Source organism: Mustela erminea, chromosome 10 (genome assembly GCF_009829155.1).
Source record: "Mustela erminea isolate mMusErm1 chromosome 10, mMusErm1.Pri, whole genome shotgun sequence".
Classification (NCBI taxonomy): domain Eukaryota; kingdom Metazoa; phylum Chordata; class Mammalia; order Carnivora; family Mustelidae; genus Mustela; species Mustela erminea.
In genome coordinates, this window is record NC_045623.1 from 27,227,593 (window position 1) to 27,246,324 (window position 18,732).

General features: G+C 36.4%; 1 protein-coding gene across 1 annotated transcript in view; it reads left to right on the forward strand.

Annotated features, from left to right (window-relative positions):
- Positions 1-18,732, forward strand: part of DPYD (dihydropyrimidine dehydrogenase) — an 831,093-nt gene that overhangs the window by 595,710 nt on the left and 216,651 nt on the right. The window contains exons 17-18 of the mRNA XM_032302713.1: positions 8,304-8,424; positions 9,232-9,351. Of these exons, the coding sequence (XP_032158604.1) occupies positions 8,304-8,424; positions 9,232-9,351 (241 nt within the window). The remainder of the gene's footprint in view (positions 1-8,303; positions 8,425-9,231; positions 9,352-18,732) is intronic.

Genomic DNA, 18,732 nt, shown 5'->3' on the forward strand with positions numbered 1-18,732 from the left:
TCTTTGTGTATTGGATAAAAACACTTTGATTCTCAAAAACTTGACTCCTTAACTTAACCTGAGCTCAGCTTCTTCCTCTCATCCTACTCCCCCTGCCCTTCCTTCAACTCCTCTTCTTCCTTCTTCTTTCCTTGGTATAATATGGGATTTCTGAAAGAGAGACACGAGACATTTATATCATAAGACAGCAATAGTGCTATGAGGAAGTCTTCCTATGACAGGCACTACTAGAATAGTACACGGAGCTGGGCAGGAAATGTTCACAGACCCGTTTGGGGGGGCATGTATATTTTATCCAATTTCATTACCATGTCAGGTAAGACAGTGGATTCTAGTTTGGATTAGCTGATAAGATGAAGATAATTTGAGGACATCTGAATCTGATTCTGTGGGGAAAATTGTGAGTGGGGGAGGGAGGTTTGAAATTTGAAAAGTTTCAAGAACTGACCTCCACCATCAGCACTGCCAATTGAGAGTAAAGAAGTGAACTCATGGAGAGGTAGCTAGAGAATCAGAGGGACTTCAGAGAGGATAAAAAGAATGACTCAAAGAGTATCTGGCCATCAAGTATTGTCTAAACAGTGCATGACAATTCTTGTCCATTTGTTTCTGAGACTAAGTGTATGGTAATAGGAACTCTGACATTAAAAATGTCAGAGAAATGGTATACCAAGGAAACACTGTCTGCAAGGAGGAAAACACTATATAAACTATGTAACAGGAAATGTTATTTAAAGGAATAAAAAAGGAATGCAAGTTCCCTTTAGCTGGCAAAAATATGAGCTGATTCCGCCACCAGGCCCCAAGGACCAAGGACTTGGAGCTGGGTAGGGTTAGGGGCACAAATTCTAGAGAAGCCTCAGTACCCTAAGGATTCAGGCAGAAAGGGCCTGGGACCTCAGGAAGGTCTTCATGAACTGCCAGGCCACAGGAGGGGACAGCTGACCTCTAAAGCACTTTAACCCATGAGAGAAAGCATCAGAAGACTTTCCAAACACTCACCGGCTGGTGGGGCAAGAGCTTATATCTCCAGCTTATTGTGGCTCGGTGGAAAAGAAGAAGCAAATGTTTCTTGGTCAATGTGGAAAGCTGGCATACATCTAGGAATTCTTCATTTTTTAAAATTCAGCACAGTATTTATTATCTTTAGTCTCTGAGACACTGTGTTAGGGGACCAGGATACAAGTGTAGGATACATCCCTTAAAAGACTAATAGTCTAGCTGAGAGGAAAAAAAAATCAAAACAAACCATAAGGGGCGTCTGGGTGGCTCAGTGGGTTAAGCCATTGCCTTCGGCTCAGGTCATGATCTCAGGGTCCTGGGATTGAGTCCCGCATCGGGCTCTCTGCTCGGTGGGGAGCCTGCTTCCCTCTCTCTCTCTGCTTGCCTCTCTGCCTACTTATGATCTCTCTCTGTCAAATAAATAAATAAAATCTTAAAAAGAAAAAAAACCCCATAAATGGCTGATGATTATATATTGTAATAAAGGAAGGAATAAGGAAATGTTATGGAAGTATTTAAAAGTCAGTCCTTTACTCATTCATCCTGTTCTGACGTAGGATGGAGGGTTGGTCATGGACAACTACCCTGAAAGTGTTCATCCAAGGGACAAAACGATAAGGACACTCTGGGTGAGGAGACAGGGAGAAAGAGAGGCTGAGGTGAGAAACAGAATGGAGAAGGTTGTAGTGCCTGGGGAGGAGAGAACACAAAAGCAGCTCCATGTCATCTTCAAATTAAGGCACAGAGATAGTAGAGAAGAAAGAATATATATAACATATAAAATATTTCATACATTGCAGGTGTATATACTTACAACATTTTGTTTTTCACATTTGATGTTTGTTATATGCATTATCCCCTTGGATCATAAAGTTTGATTTGTTTTGTTTTGCAGAAGAGGGATAGTGTATTCTACACTTTAAAATCACTGTTGTCTAACAGAAGGCATAATGCCTAAAACAGTTGTTTATTAGGTTATCCTGACCCAATAATTTTACAGTCTATTTTCTTCTGAGAAAATTGAAATAAGAAAGCCCATGTTAATTTATGCAGTGTGAGCTCTATCAATTCAACGGTCTTTTTTGGAGCCTACTGTGTGCCAACCCTTTGCTATGTGCTCTGAAATAATCTGAAATGAGAGAGCATTATTAAGATCTCCTTTTTTATACTAAACCTCCCACATGTAGTTCATGTATGTGTCTGATGTTCTATTTTCTAATAGACTGTGCCTTCCTTGTTCCACTCCTCTGAGTCTCCAGCACAGACAAGTTCAATGCCTTGTGTTCAAGGAATATTTGTTGAAAAAATAGAACCCACATTGCCTAGAATACCATCAGCATTCATTTTTAATTTATATTTAAATACCCTTTGAATTGTTTCTCTTTGTATATTTTATAAGAAATATGTGGCTGTATGATTTACCTTTAATAAAAAGAACACATTTAGGTGTAGAGTTTGATGTGTTTCGGCAGATGTCTACATTGTAAACATTACTACATTACTACAATCCAGTTACAATCCAGTTACACAGTGTTTCCATTACACTCAAAAATTCTCTTCTGCCTCTTCCCACTTAATCACTCCGTTACCCCAGCTAATCTCAGCAACCACTGCTCTGCTTTCGTTAGCATCGTGTGTGTGTGTGTGTGTGTGTGTGTGTGTGATTTCATAGAAATAAACATACAGCATTTAAATTCTTGTGTACTTCTTTAGCTGAACATAATTTTTTTAATTGATCCCAAATTGTTGCTTTTCTCTTTGTCACTGAATAATATTCCAGATATGTTACTGTTTGTTTATTCATTCACATATTAGTGAATATTTGGGTCATTTCCAATTTGGATTTTTTTTTTGAAAGCGTTGCTCTGAATGTTTATGTACAAGTCTTTGTGTAGATATATGTTTTCATGTCTCTTAGATATATAAATAAAAGGGAGATTGGTGGGTGGATTGGTAAGTGCATGTTTACCTTTTTAGGAAACTACCAGGTGATTTTCCAAGGTGATTGTATCATCGTTAGCATTCTTAAATCAGGAAAACCAATTTCAAAAGAGCACATGCTAAACCATAAGTTAATTTAGAACATTCCCATTCTTTGCATTTACTAACGATTCTACCTGAAGTAGTTAACTCTTTCTGTTCTATTTTATTGACATGGAAGGATAAATACATCACGTTTGCCTATTATTCTGAAGCTACATTTAGTCTTACAAGTATAAATGAAGAACTTTGTAGTTCTGGTTTACAATTGATGGCTGAATTTCACTTTAGGGAGCAATTTTGCTAAAGAAGATGATGGTTTAGGACATGATAATGGGAAAGAAAATTAAGAAGGTGAAATAGGTACTCAGATTGATCTTCTGGGCCCTGGTTCTCTCTGTCAGAGAAGTGGACATAATAAAAAATGCTAGCTACTTCCTGGCATTCATGTGAATTAAGACTTAGGAGTTCCTTAGTGGAAAACATTTATTGCTGGTAAAATTTTTCAGTGGATTCATTGAAATGCCACCTTCTAAGAAAGCCATTTTGAAAAGAACTGTACGGAGTGAAAATTACCAGGTAAATTGGAGAGAAATGTTTCTTAAAGTCCAAAATTTCACTTGTAATTTAGCTTATCAAGAAATTCTCACAGCCTCATTCTCTAATGCTTGTTCTTTTGTACAGGGCATGAAACCAATGAGATTTGATGCCCTAGGAAATTGGTGGAAATGCCTGTCCTACAATGGAGAGGTCATCTTAGGGTCTCAGACGCAGCAGGGTATATCATTTTCAGAACCCCTTTAATATGTAACTAGAGACATACTAGTTACTAGATTAATGTATTATTATCTTACAGTCCAGATAGAAAAGTACATTTAAAAAAAAATTTAAGCTTTAAGTGTACTAGAGTTAGAAATTGTTATCTTATGGCCCAGATAGAAAATAAAGCTTTATTTATTTATTTATTTATTTATATGTTTTGAAGATTTTATTTATTTATTTGACAGAGAGAGACACAGCGAGAGAGGGAACACAAGCAGGGGCAGCAGGAGAAGGAGAAGCGGGCTCCCCACTGAGCAGGGAGCCCTATGTGGGGCTCCATCCCAGGTCATGACCTGAGCCAAAGGCAGATGCTTAATGACTGAGCCAGCCAGGCACCCCCAAATGGCTTTACATACAGTTTTGGACAGTCGAAACTACTGTAGCCAACAATCATTAAGAGCTACATTTTCTAGTTTTTGTTGTTATTGTTTGGTTTTCATAGAGATCGATTCCAAGTGTATTAATTGCAGGCAGACACAGAGAGTCTGCCCATTACAGTTGTCAGAGAGACCAAAATTGTGTCTGGTTCACTTTCATCTTCTTGTCAGCACCTCACAGGTCTGGTCTGGTAGCTTCCCCTCAACGCAGTACTCTCAAGACCACCATGTGGTTCCCCAGCCCCATCACTCACGCCTTTAAGTGCTTCAGCAATTTCTTGCTTATCTTATCACACAGGGCAGAAAAACTCATTCACTTTTCTCAGAGTTTTCTTTGGTGATCACATGAATAACAAAAAGGTTAACAGGTGTTTAACATGTTGCTTTACAAAGAAGTATACACACCTACACACACACAGTTGCTATGGGAGAGATCGCAAATCATGGTCAGAGATAGGCATTATTAATACCTGTAGGAAGAGCCAATAAAGACTTTAAGATCTAGGTAGACTTTGTGAGTCACACACTTTAAGAGTCTTGTTAAGCTGTTTGGGTTTTTTTCCCATCATTACCCACTCTTTTTTTTTTTTTTTTTTTCCCAGAATTATCCCAGATTTGTAAGGAAGTCTTGGATTTCATGCTTTTAGATATTATTTGTCATAAAATTTACTCAGGGTTGCGACACCTTAGGTGTCTCAGTCAGTTATCTCTGCCTTCAGCACAGGTCATAATCTCAGGGTGCTGGAATGGGGCCTTGAGTCTGGCTCCCTGCACAGTGGAGCTTCTCCCTCTGTCGCTCCCCTCTGCTCATGATATCTCCCTCTCTCTCTCCAATAAATAAATAAAATCTTTTTAAAAATAAAAAAAGTATACTCAGCTTTTCTTAAACGTACGCATAGTCTGTATTTTGATGAATCTGTAAGGAAATCAATGGAAAATACTGAGTTCTTATTTATTCTTCTTTCTTTGACACAACTATTTTTTTTTTTTAAAGATTTTATTTATTTATTTGACAGAGATCACAAGTAGGCAGAGAGGCAGGCAGAGAAAGAGAAAGGAGGGGAAGCAGGCTCCCTGCTGAGCAGAGAGCCCGATGCGGGGCTCAATCCCAGAACCCTGGCTTCAGGACCTGAGCTGAAGGCAGAGGCTTTAACCCACTGAGCCACCCAGGCACCCCGACACAACTACTTTTTGAGTGTTTATAATGCTTTGTGCCTAAAAATAGAAAAGCAGTCCAGAATTGTTTGGTTTTATTTACTTTTTGTTGGTGTGGTTAATGTTCAAGTGTCAATTTGTCAGAAATAATAATACCTTTGTGTATTTCCCATCTTTTTTTTTTTTAAAGATTTTATTTATTTATTTGACAGACAGAGATCACAAGTAGGCAGAGAGGCAGGCAGAGAGAGAGGAGGAAGCAGGCTCCCTGCTGAGCAGAGAGCCCGATATGGGGCTCGATCCCAAGACCCTGGGATCATGACCCGAGGTGAAGGCAGAGGCTTCAACCCACTGAGCCACCCAGGCGCCCCGTGTATTTCCCATCTTGAAGATTTGGAAGGGGGAGGCATTAGGTTAATTGTCTAAAATTTATTTGTTTCCGTAAGATTTTAAAAATTGGCTTTCATGGGTAACACCATCTGATGCTATCACTAGGAAATTCTTAAGGTCAAGTTGCAGAAACACTATTAATTGCTTTTAGATCTCAAACATTAATATCAAAAGTGTGAGGAAACCAGGAAAGTGTGAATAGTTTCAGAGTGTCCTTTGATTTCCCAAAGTATACAGATCCATTTTATCATGTTACTAGCCTCACCACATTTCTGGTTGTGTTAGAATATTCCCTATTATGTCTGTCAAGCAAAACTTTGCAATTTAAAGAATAGTCATTAATTTTACAATAATATTAGTCAGAAGTTTTTTTTTTTTTTTTTTTAATTCCCAGGTAATCAAATTCTGTTTCAGCTGGGTATAAAGATTAGTTAGCAAGTGGCTTGGCTGAGTATGAAGATGAGAAAAAAATATTATCTGAACACCAGGAAGCTTACTCACAGAAGTATAGGGTGGTCAAATCATGGCATCTCAAAATAAAGACAGATGATTCAAGTAAATATTATATATATACACACATATATATATATATATGTATATATATATTTATTTATTTAATTTTTTTTTTAAACTTAAAACCTTTGAGCAAATTCCAAATTGTTAAACAACATGTAAAGGACATTCACTTAAAGTAGTCAACTGGTGGGAGTGAACAGAAAAAAAAGTGTGATAAATGTTCAAAGTAAATTATTAAGACATGGTCGTCAATAGTATCGAAAGCCACTTAGAAGCCTATATCAGATTATTAGTGTTTACTCTATCGGAACCAAATCCTATTTTGTATGTGTTTCAGTAATTCTTATCAGGCTACCTTCCATGTATTATGCAATTCAAGTGATCTTTAAATTATTGTCAAATTCTATCTTAAAGAGAGCTTTCACAAAGGACATGCAATTCATATCATCTAGAGTTACTGTCATTTCTAGGCTAAGTCCCATGGAAATTCATAACTTAAAAATGAAAGTCACAAAGATGCAACTGCCTTCATAATGCCAATGCAGCGGTTATAAATATTTCATGAACATTGCATGGGCAGGGGCAGATCTCCATTTTCATGAGTTAGAATTTGTACAGCTAAGTCTCCAGATTTTACTATTCATAATGCACAGTATGCCCTGTAGAGCATTCCATATAGTGCTTTTTTAATATTTATGTTTAATGAAGAAATTACTGTTCTGAAAAGAGAACAAACCAAATCAAAGATTTTTTTGTTAAAATTATGAGCTTGCTGAATAGAGATGGTAACAATCAACAGAAATTACCTCATTGCTGTATCTTAGCACATAAACGCACAACTTTTAGAGTAATACAAGATGACAGATCAAGACACATTAAACGTAAGTGAAAAGGTTCTTTCTAAAGGTTATAACATTAGAAATCTCATCTTAAAAGAATTTGAAAGGTTAAAATGCAAAGAGCAACTTCCTTACATATAAAAATATTAATTACAAATGATATACTTGCCTGCTGTTTCATAGTTTAAATATATGTCTGTATTTTTCTGGGTTTTTCTTTTATTCAAAAAACATTTTAACTTGCTAAGATAATATTACCAAGTTCAATAATGAATTGCTATTGCATATTTTAAGGTAATTTATCAAAGTGCATTATCAGTACCTGTCAGAATAAATTTTGTACTAAAAGTAATAAAAAAAAAAGGACTATTGTATGTGTTGAAATCAAAGAACATTGCTACAGCTAAGTTATTTTCAATGGAAAGGATAGGTGATTGCCCTCTAAATGATACTTGTCCCATGAGAAAATAGAAGCCTGAAAAATCACAGGAAACAGGCACAGGAAAATGTCTATTCCTTGCTTTTAAAGATGAGCATTTGATATTTTATTTCATTTTTGTCATTTTGATCAATCCTTTCAAGTAGATGAATGTTGAAAAGTGCTTCACAGATCTTAATAACATTTACAAAAGTAAACTAAGTTACTGATCAGCTCATGTATAATCCAAGGCTGAATTATTCCGTATTAGCATACACTATATATCATAATTAGATTGATTAGGAAGTCATGGATTTTCTTTTGAACACACTTCATCAAGACTAAGTCTTCTAATAATGGAAACAACAGGCTTCAGATAGAATATAATCCAACCAGGAATCAGCAGCTTAAGTATTTTTTATTAGGTTTAAGCCAATGAGGTTGCTGGAAATTCTGTAATATTTACCAAAAATGCCACCAGAAGTTTATGCTTTACTCCCAGTATTATTTAACTGGTAGTAGAAAACAGTTTCTTCCATTTGGTTCTTCGTAATTTTATTTTCCAAAGGCTCCCTTGAGGAATTTAACCTTTATGTGATGAATTTGCAGTTCACTGGAAGTGTGTTAACCTTAGTTCCCTAATGAGTCTAGGTGTAATACTGAGGCGGAATTGAGAAATATATCATGTAGCTCATTGTCAGGTTGGATTTGTCTTGCACATATCCAGCTTTGCTGTTGTTCCAGTACACATTTTGATCACAATTCTTTAATTATGTTCTATATTTAACTGACCTATTTGAACAGGATCCAGAGCTGGTACGGAACATCTGTCGCTGGGTGAGGCAAGCTGTTCAGATTCCTTTCTTTGCCAAGTTGACCCCAAATGTCACTGATATCGCAAGCATCGCAAGAGCTGCAAAGGAAGGTAAGAACTAAACTTGTGTCGGTTTTCTAGTCACTGAACTATTTGCCTGAAGTATGTGCCATTCCAAAGTATATCTTTATCCACACATATATGTGTATATCTTTGTTTAGAGTTTAGTAAAAGTACTAAATTGAGCACTTGATCTCACAAATGCAGTAGGTTCACACCTGGACCCGAGCTAGTAAATGGAGTCTAAACAAGGACATTTATAATCTTTCTTGATAAACACTTGCTTTGCGCACAAAAGATTATGAAACAAAACCATGATCACAGTGACCCACTCCAGAATAAATGACCTCGTAATGTAACAATCCAATAGTAGCATTTGAACCTTTAATGAAGTACAAAACAAAAAGATACCAGCTTCCACAATATGAAATTTCTTGTGAGTTCCCTTTGTATTTGATAGTATACTGCCTTAAACATATGCCCAATAAATATCTATTAAACACATAAATCATGCAAGCAGTGAATGCTTTTATAAATCATACATGCCATGCCCTATCCAATGGAAATTGCATCTTGATTTGCAAAGGTATTGAAAACTACCTCGGAAGTAACACCAATTACAAAATATTTGGCATCTATAAATCTGTATAATAAATGGAAAAATGAATTGATGGGAATTAAAAATGTTTATGTCTAGCATTTTAAGCAAAATGGTAGGAGTAAAATTAGTAAAGTCACTTAAGGGAAGGAAATGTTCTCAAGGGAAAGAGTGTGTTCCTGGGTCGTGTGGGCTTGAATGGCTTTTGACCATAGTCCCTTTTAGAAAACCTCAGGTAAATGATGAAGTGTTTCTCATAGGTGGCGCAGATGGCGTTACAGCCACCAACACTGTCTCAGGTCTAATGGGATTAAGAGCCGATGGCACGCCTTGGCCAGCAGTGGGCTTTGGGAAGCGGACTACCTACGGAGGAGTGTCTGGTAGGTGTTGCGCTCTCTTTGCAATTTGCTTTCTTGAAGGTTGCTAAAAAATCAGAAGTCATGTTGCAAGCAAGTATATCATGTCTTTTTGATCCCTAATTATGATAACTAATTGCTAGTCAAAATTCCTAATAGTTATGACAGATGGAACATGCTGAGTGTGAAGGCTCAAGTGACTGATGGCCAAAGATGAGAGAATACCAAGATAGGGTTGTGTGTAAATTTGATTCTCTCATGGTCTGCGCTCTCTTCAGAATTTCTCATTTTCACGAATGTCTTGTCACTTACTAGCAAGAGCTAATACCAGCGCCATCGCAGAGAAAAACATAAGCACCCTGATGATAATATCTTTTTCAGAGTCTGAATTTGTTTCACTTTTCCTAGAATTTTGAAATGTACCTTCTTCAAAAAACCTTGCTTTCATTACTGTCCCAGATGAATTGGTAAAACTGCATTTGTGGCATCAGCTGAGAAGACATTTCAGACCTCACACCTTTGCATATCTTTTCTCATCATCATCAAACACTTGCATATAAAACAGAAACAGAAGTTTTAATCCCAGTGTGTCGGTTCAGTATCTTTGCCCTGTGCACTCTGTTGCTGTGACAACATGAACTTGGTCTTGCAAAGACAATGCTGTAAGGTTCTTGACTGTACTGGTATGGGGATTAGTCTCCTTGGTGATAGAGACAGTGGTAAATATACATAATATAGCAGTGTCCCACTGTTCGAGAAAAGCATTGCTGAATCAGACCAAAATATGCTTTTGGAAGAGGCCGGGTAGACACAAATAAAACACTGTCCATGCTGAGGTATTATATTTTGAGAGCATGAAGTGTGTCTATGAGCCATGATTTTTTTAAAAATTATATTCTGCTGGTAATTGAATGCCATTCCCATCCCCGCAATGTCAGAAAGAGGAAAGCTGAGGAGAAGCACCTGCACAGGGTCCAGACACAACTCTCTTTTATCAGGAGCTATCAAACAGAGCCTTAAATATTATTGTAATGCAGAATAACGTGGACTGCGTTAGCATGTGCCGCAGAAAGAGAGTCAAGAGACTCCAGAGTTGGGCTGTAACATGCACTATGTTTTCTGTCAGCCCATTTCAATTTTTCCAGCCTGCCATGTTGACAGCAAGAGAATAAAGGAGGTCACAGAGGGTGCTGAACATTAAAAATTAATAAAAGAACTATTGCAGTAGTATTTTATATAAGTAACACCATTCACGTTTTCTCATTTAAGCTGCAATTTCTGAATATTCTCCCATACTATAACTCAGTCTAATAAAACTACAAAATTACAGCATTAGAAAAAGTCTTTTGTGTTGTAGTCTTTAAGCATACACACACTGGAAATTATAGTGCTACCTGAAAACAAGTTCAGCTATACCTCAGGGCCTGTTAACATTTCCATGAAACTCTATTTCTAAGATTTATAAATTCATATATAAATATTCACTTGGGCTATAAGCTCAGCTAAGCCTGGGTGGAACTTTCATTTTAAACCACAAAAAGTCCCTAACATTTTTAAGGGCTTGTACCTCATTTCTAATAGGTTCTATATTAAGTCCCTTCACATTAAACAGTCTGTGTTGAAAACAGCCTCTCTCCATATTGACAAAATTGATAGAATTTTTCTCCTTTAAAGCAGTGTTGGCTTTAATTTAAAGGTAATAGAATCTGAAAAGCAGTTTAAACAGGCAATAATAATATATTTGAGGACGGAAGCAAGTTCTATAACAAAGTACCTTCAGAGTGAGTTATAACAAAACCTAACCTACTCTGTTAAATAATAATGGCTGCAAATTTTAGGAGTGGTGGAAATATCAAAATGGCTAAATACCATTCATACCTTTATCAAACATGGCTGTCAAGACTTCAAATGCTGCTTCAGTGTAGAATATCATACAAAATATGCCACTTATTTTCACAAGATTAAAAAAATTACCATAATGCAGTGCTAATATTTTCCCAAGTATTCTCTCAGAGCACTGGAATGTCTGCTTTTAGAAGAGCAACTTGAGGGGTGCCTGAGTGGCTCAGTGGGTTAAGCCTCTGCCTCTGGCTCAGGTCATGATCTCAGGGACTTGGGATGGAGCCCTGCATTGGGCTTTCTGCTCAGCAGGGAACCTGTTTCCCCCTTTCCCTCTGCCTGCTCCTCTGCCTATTGTGATCTCTGTCTGTCAAATAAATAAATAAAACCTTAAAAAAAAAAAAAAGAAGAGCAGCTTGAATTGCAGATTTTTTTTTCTTTCTTTTTTTTTAAGGGAAAGCTGAAAAGTCTTCAGTTTTGGATAGCCACCTGAAATACACCACATACTTTCCATTGCCAGGCAGGAGTGTTTTTCTCCTTTAATATTCTCCAGCTCTCTATTCAGTCTTTATTATTTTTTTTCTCAGAGTAAGATTGTTGCTGTTTGACATGAAGGTTTTGTTTTGTGTAAATAGGGAAATAATGATATACTTGGGGTACTACACATGCTATAGAAAAATGGTCACATTCTGTAATGTCTGTCTAAAACACATTAGCTAATAAGGAGCAGTGACTAGCGTAGTGAAGACAGAACCTCACCCAAGGAATGTCGGTTGGATTATTTCAAACATGATTAGTCTGGATTCTAGAGTACTTTAAAGCAATGTTTTTCAAACTTTGTTTCCCAACTCATGAAGTACTATGGAGCCAAGTTAAAGAACTATAGTCAACAGTTTAAAAAATCAAATAGAACAGAAAAAAAGTCTGAATACTTTGCACACAGATGGGATAAACATTGGTCAAACTTTTTTTTTTCAGTTTTACAGATAATACACACACTACGTGTGTGTCTTTCTGTACTGGGTCATGATGTAAAATGAGTTTTTATTATGGTTAACTTCAAAAATTTGGAAAGCTACTGATTAGAGGGAGGTCTCTTTATTTAATAAAAGAAGTCACTAAGTCTTTTTATTTAATTAAAGAAGTCATTAAACAAGGTTACTTCTATTTGTTGCAGTTTAAAATTTTTTATCAGAAGCAAGAGTCTGATTCCAAGGTCTCATCCTCAGCCTTGTTATTTTAGAAACTGCCTTTTTCCGACGGCCTATAGGTGATTAGAATCTGGGAGCAGGGGTTGGAGGGAACAAAACCTATGAAGCAAATTGATAATGGAATGATTTATAAACCTGAATTTCAATTCCAGAAATACCTTGCAAGACTCATGCTCTATGAGTCCATTAGAGGTTGAATTATAAAATTAAAAGTGATTTCATAGTGAGAACAGTATCAAAAGAAAGTTTAGTCAGTGTGCATAAGGAAAACTTTTGTGAAACGGAGATGGCTAATTAAGCTCTCCACCATACAAATACATCTGTCTAAATTACTGACTCTGGATTCCCTACTTTTCTTTGGGCCATAACTGCAAGTTGTTACCACCTCACTTTCCTTTTTTCTAAAATCTGTGCAGAAAACTTTTTTTTTTTTTTTTAATATCAAACAACAGTTAGTTCATATGTCACCAAACAGTTGAGCAGGGTATTGTTTTGTTTTGTTTTGTTTTGTTTTGTTTCTGGCAGTGGGCGTTCTGTGCCTTCATTTATTTCACCAGAAGAACCACTGGTCTCATCAGTAACATTATTTACGATCCCCATCCTTGAGTGAATTGCTGATGATTTTTCCTAGTTTCAGTTCACTTCTTTTTTTTCTTGTTTTAGTTTCAAATTTTGACATTTTTCCTGGCCTTATCCACAAATAATGAAGGAATGTTAAGATAGCCCTTAAGTCCGTGATTACTATCACCTAGGTAAATGGTGTCACCCAGCTGTGGTGTGACATTTTCACAGTCTTCCCTGTGGATAAGGTTCTTTAAGACATGGTTAAGAATGAGTCCTGCATGATATAACCAAAGATACATCTTTCCTGCAAATGACTTCGTGAGGATGGTATTTATTAATTTGTAGCTGCTTTAGGAGAAACAATAATCAAGTATTTTTCAGTGAGGTGAACTCACTTGAAGGAATTATTCCTTGTGTTTTAAGTGCTTCTTTCTATTGATGGGGGATGGGCATATTTTTTAGGTTTGTTACGTAATTCCATTATTCTGTATATATTTTGTTTGTTGTTACAAAAAAGCACACACACATACCCACACATAGGGAAAAGATACGAAATTTCTCTGCAGAAGGCACTTTGAAACAATGGGGGATGCTTTAGGCTTCATTAATCCACTTCCTACAAGCTTGGAAAATTAAGTCATTGTTTTACATTATTTTTTATTTACTACATTTGTTCTATCTACCCAAAAAGGAAATTCTTGTTCTCAATTTCAATTTTGGATGGCTTTTTGGAATTATTGTCTGTACCAACCTGCTTAGTTAAAACAATAGAACACATTTTATTTGAAAGTAATACCTATAAATTCTAATACTGATTTCTGAATAATTTATCAAAGTTGGCCTTCAAAATTTGATCTCTGTTTCAGGAACCCAAACTTATTAATTAGTTACATATAGGATATTATAGTTTTAAGAGATGGTTGTGTATTTCTTAACAAATGACAATGGCATACTCCATAAATGCCCTTACATTCTCAAATAAATAATGGATGATTTGAAATCCAGCTACTTGGACTCTTCGGCACTGAACTTTGGGTTCTTATAGTTACAAACCTCCTAAAGGTGTTTTATTGTGAAACCAACCAGGGAAACAGCAATAAAAGAAGGTATAAGTTAGAAATTTGCTAATAATTTGTAACTCTATGCCAGTGTATGGGTTAGAAGTGGGTTCAAAGTTGTATAGCTCAGAAAACTTGCACAAACATGAACCAACACGATGACTTAACATAATCTTAACTCTATACTACATATTTCATGTTCATATTTTTAGGAGGCAAGATTATCAGGACCGTACAGTGACTTAGCAGCATTGAGCTCAGGTACTGGGCATCACATGAATGCAAACGCAATGTAACCCATTCCAGTCATGAACTTAAACCTATTTTGATGTATTTATTAGTTTATTTTTGTAAAATGAGGAAGATGACAAAACGCATAGTAGATTGAAAACCCAAAAGTTATAATTTGCTTTGAATAGCTGTTACACACATGCAAGCAACTGAAGATCTGGGCAAGATGGCTTTAAGTTCTTACACCATCCATTACAATTATATCATAAAATGCAGTATTGATATTTTTTTATGGGGAGTAGTTGTTAATGGGTTGGACTTTTTTTTTATTGCCAATCACATAATTACTGATGCATAAAATCCTTTTAGAAAAACACGCCAACTCACTGTCATAAAATTTCAACTATCTATTGTAACCACCTTTATCAATAGGAGCTTAGATTTTAATCCTGAAATGTCTAAAATAACCTGAAAGATAAAGGTAACATTTAAATGAATAAAAAAAGCAGTGATAAATTATGCCAAAAAGAATAATTAAAAGAACCTTTCACTTTATACTCACTCATCTATTTTCTTTTGTGTGTGTGTGTACAAAATAATGCAAAAAGAATATAGTCTATTATCTACATAAATATTCTGAGGCCATCACAAGTTTAACTGATCAAATTATTAAAGACCTTGTTATATAAATATATGTACGATATTTGCAGAACAGTCAAAGTAGGCATATCAAATAAAGATGCTGAATTACAATTTTCATTATAAATTATCAGTTTGGTTGAGGGAAGCTCCCCATTAGAACTATTCTCATTTAAATCATGCTCATTTGAATATATTCATGTACACATTGACAAAGAATCCCCCTTTGCATTATATTGCCTTTCCTGGAGCCCGAATTTCACACTGTTTGGCTGTCGTTGGTCTGTGCAGGAGATCAGAGCCCTAATAATAGATTTTTGACGGTGAGCTCGCCTGCTACCTGCCCTACACAAATCCTCACTGTTCATGTTTGCTTCATGGCAACAAAGCAGACAGAAGGAAAATGCCAAGTGCTGAGTTTGAGGTACAGCCTTGCCTTGGCTTGACATTTCAGCAGAATAGCAGTTTATGAGATGCATAATTTTTCATCTGGGACTCAGCTGCCATATTCATAGACGCTTACAGCTCATCGACGGACTGGAGCAAGGGCGAAGGTTTAAAGCATAGATCAAGGTCTACATCCTTTCCTTAGGTATTTTAAAATAACTATTGTCCTGCAGATAGATGGTAAAATCAGAACGTATTTAAGAACCAACACATTCATGGCCACGTGGATATTATATATGTTTTCTTTTATTCAAAATTAGGAAAATAATGTCTGTATCACCTCCTAAGAGAATATTCGATAGACTTTGTAAACCAAAGGACTCTGACAAGCATATTAAGAAAACTTACCTTTGCAGCAGTGGTAATGAATTATTAAATTTCTTTCCTCTGTGTGTGTGTGTGTGTGTGTTTCCCATAAAGAATGACTTGAAGCTTGAAATTAATCAAAAAATGTTCTATTATGAAAGTAAAACTAAGGAGTATTGTGTCACTGTTTGAGCTTGAATTTAAATATTCACAGATTCATGCATATCTACTGTACTAAAAAATCAGTGTAGGTACACGTCAGTGACTGTTTAATTTAGAACTACACATCTCTGTAAGCTTCAGAAACAGTTCACCATGTCACAGTCTCATACAGAACAATGGTACAGTACGTTGGATTAATTAAAGAAGCCTTGCAGAGAACTGAGTTCTCAGTATGTCAAGATTTCAGTTTTATGTTAAATATTTTCTAAAGGCCAGACCCTTAAATCTCAGGGGCTGTACCAAGCAGTGAGCTGTGAATTTAACCATAGGCTAACTGCTAATGATAAGGAAAAGAGTCCTAGTTGAGGCAGCTGTAATACAGTCATTGGATTAGGCTATCAATCACTCAGCTCCCTAAGGAAAAAGGGAAGAAGACCAAACAGTGAAAAGGGAAATTAGGAAAGGAGGGCATGACTAGAATGAGATTCCTCACCAGCCTTATCCATTCGTTGGCTTAAATCCCCAAGCATTCGACCAAACTCTCCAGCATTGCTCAGACTATAAAGCCAACACATTTATCCCTAACATCGAGAGAAGTATCAAAATGTCATTGGCTTTCTGTAGCTGAAGATCTTAAAACCTGCTGGAAGCAAATGCCTGATTACATAATCAAAATTAGATTAACCCTGAATTTTTGGACTTAAGATTTATATGTATATTATTTTATGCATAAGGATTTATGTATGTTAGCAAGGAAAATATTCTTATTTAACTTCTAATTTGGAGACAGTTTTGACTTACGGAAGCCCCGTTGTGAGCTGAGATTCCAGTAGATCAGTGGTTCTCAAACTTCGGTGTGCCCCAGACCCTGGAGGACTCATTAGAATACAGATTGCTGGGCTCCTTCCTAAGAGGTCTGGGAGGGCCTCAGAATCCTCACTGAACAGTAGATGAAGGAAGGTTAGTGTTGTTGAACATTTTGAATTGAGATCTTATCTCCAAAATAGTGTCAAAGGTTTAAATCAGTGGTAAAACTCAAGAATCTTGGTATTTCATACATAAATTTAGAATCTCTGCCCACGGCTAAGTCTCTGAAACAAATAATAGTAAACAGGATTTGAATTCATTCTTAAGAAAAGTACTAGAAGAGGTTCCTTGGTGGCTCACACAGTTAAGGGTCTGCCTTGGGCTCAGGTCATGATCCCAGCGTCCTGGCATTGAGCCCCACATAAGAGCTCCCTGCTCAGCAGAGAGTCTGCTTCTCCTCCCTCTGCTTCTCCCCCTGCTTGTCCCCTATTGTGCTCTCTCTCTCTCTCTAACAAATAAATAAACAAAATCTTTAAAAAAGAGAGAGAGAAGTAAGAAGAGAATTTGAGGGGTTAGGATAGAAAGAATATGTCACTCCATTTAAAATGAAATGTTTCCAGTTATAAAATAAGTAAGTCATAGAGATGAAAAGTACAGCATAGGGAATATATTCAGTAATATCGTAATAACATTATATAGTGACAGATGGTGAGTATACTTATGGTGGTGAGCATTGAGTAATATATAGAGTTGTCAAATCACTGTTGTACCTCTGAAACTAATATAACATCGTATAGCAACTATACTTCAATAATAAAAAAAATTTAAGGATTAATTGTTGAATACAAACCATTGTTATGCAAAGATAATCCATTCTAAGTGCCAGTAAGTAGTCCTTTGCAAAGGAAACAGGTATCAGAGGCAGGCAAGGGTAAAATTAAGCTCAAGATTGTGAAATACCATGTTTTTCTTTTTTATTTTGTGTAGATACTAACATATTGAATAGTAACAGTTCTCTCCCTGAAAAAGCACCCACATATCAATAAATGTAGTTATTTCCTCAGACTTAAACTGTAGGAGGAAAAGTATTGATAGCCTCTTGCTTTTCTCTCTTCCTTTACGTTTGCCTGTTATCACCAGACAGTTGCATCCTTTTTATCAGTAGAAGGGTAGGGATAACCAAGGTCGTGAGGAGAAGCTGTTTGAATGCAGTATCCCTCCCGTTAACACAGTTATACTATGCACTGAGAGTCTTCCAAAGTCGTGTCTATAGACTGTTGGTGATACTGTTTGTCAATCGTGGAAGTTTCCAGCAGTTTTCCCAGTTGAAGGAGGGTCCTGGTGTACAGCTCCAACAATCTAATACCATCTGAATCCCTGAGAGCATATTATACCCCAAATTTTAAAAGGTCTGTAAGTGTGGGGCATAGGGCATCCTCAAGAGACCCTCACAGTATCTGATGCTCAAAGGTACAGACTGTCCAGATGATAGAGGACGGATGATAAAAGAAGGATCATAAGAGAAGGTAAAGGAATCTGGTCAGGGCAGCTTAACTTCACTCACCAGGCTTTCGTAGAATCTAATACTTTGACTCAATGTGTGTAAGGATTCTACACTCATTATTCTAGTTTTCTTCAAATTTGTATGCCCACAAATGGCCCACATTCAAAAATTATATAAACTGGGGCTCCTGGGTGGCTCAGTCATTAAGCATCTGCTTTCAGCTCAGGTCATGATCCCAGGGTCCTGGGATCGAGTCTCTCCCCGGCTCCCTGCTTGGCCAGAGCCTGCTTCTCCCTCTCCCACTCCCTCTACTTGTTTTCCTTTCATGCTGTGTCTCTGTCTCTGTCAAATAAATAAATAAAATCTTTAAAAAACATATATATAGAAACTATGTACTCCTCACCCATTTTAAGTCACCCTTACAAATTTAGCTGTAAGTTTAAGTGATAATAAAAGACATAATCTCCCACATTCTGCAGATATTAATTCTTAAGATGAAACGGCTACACCATTTTTTTAAATACACCTAATAGAGTCTCAATAAACAGTGATTTTATACTCAACATAACTCATTTAAAAATACATAAGCAGACTTGAAATATTTGGAAATTTTACATAATTTTTTCCTTTGAACTAG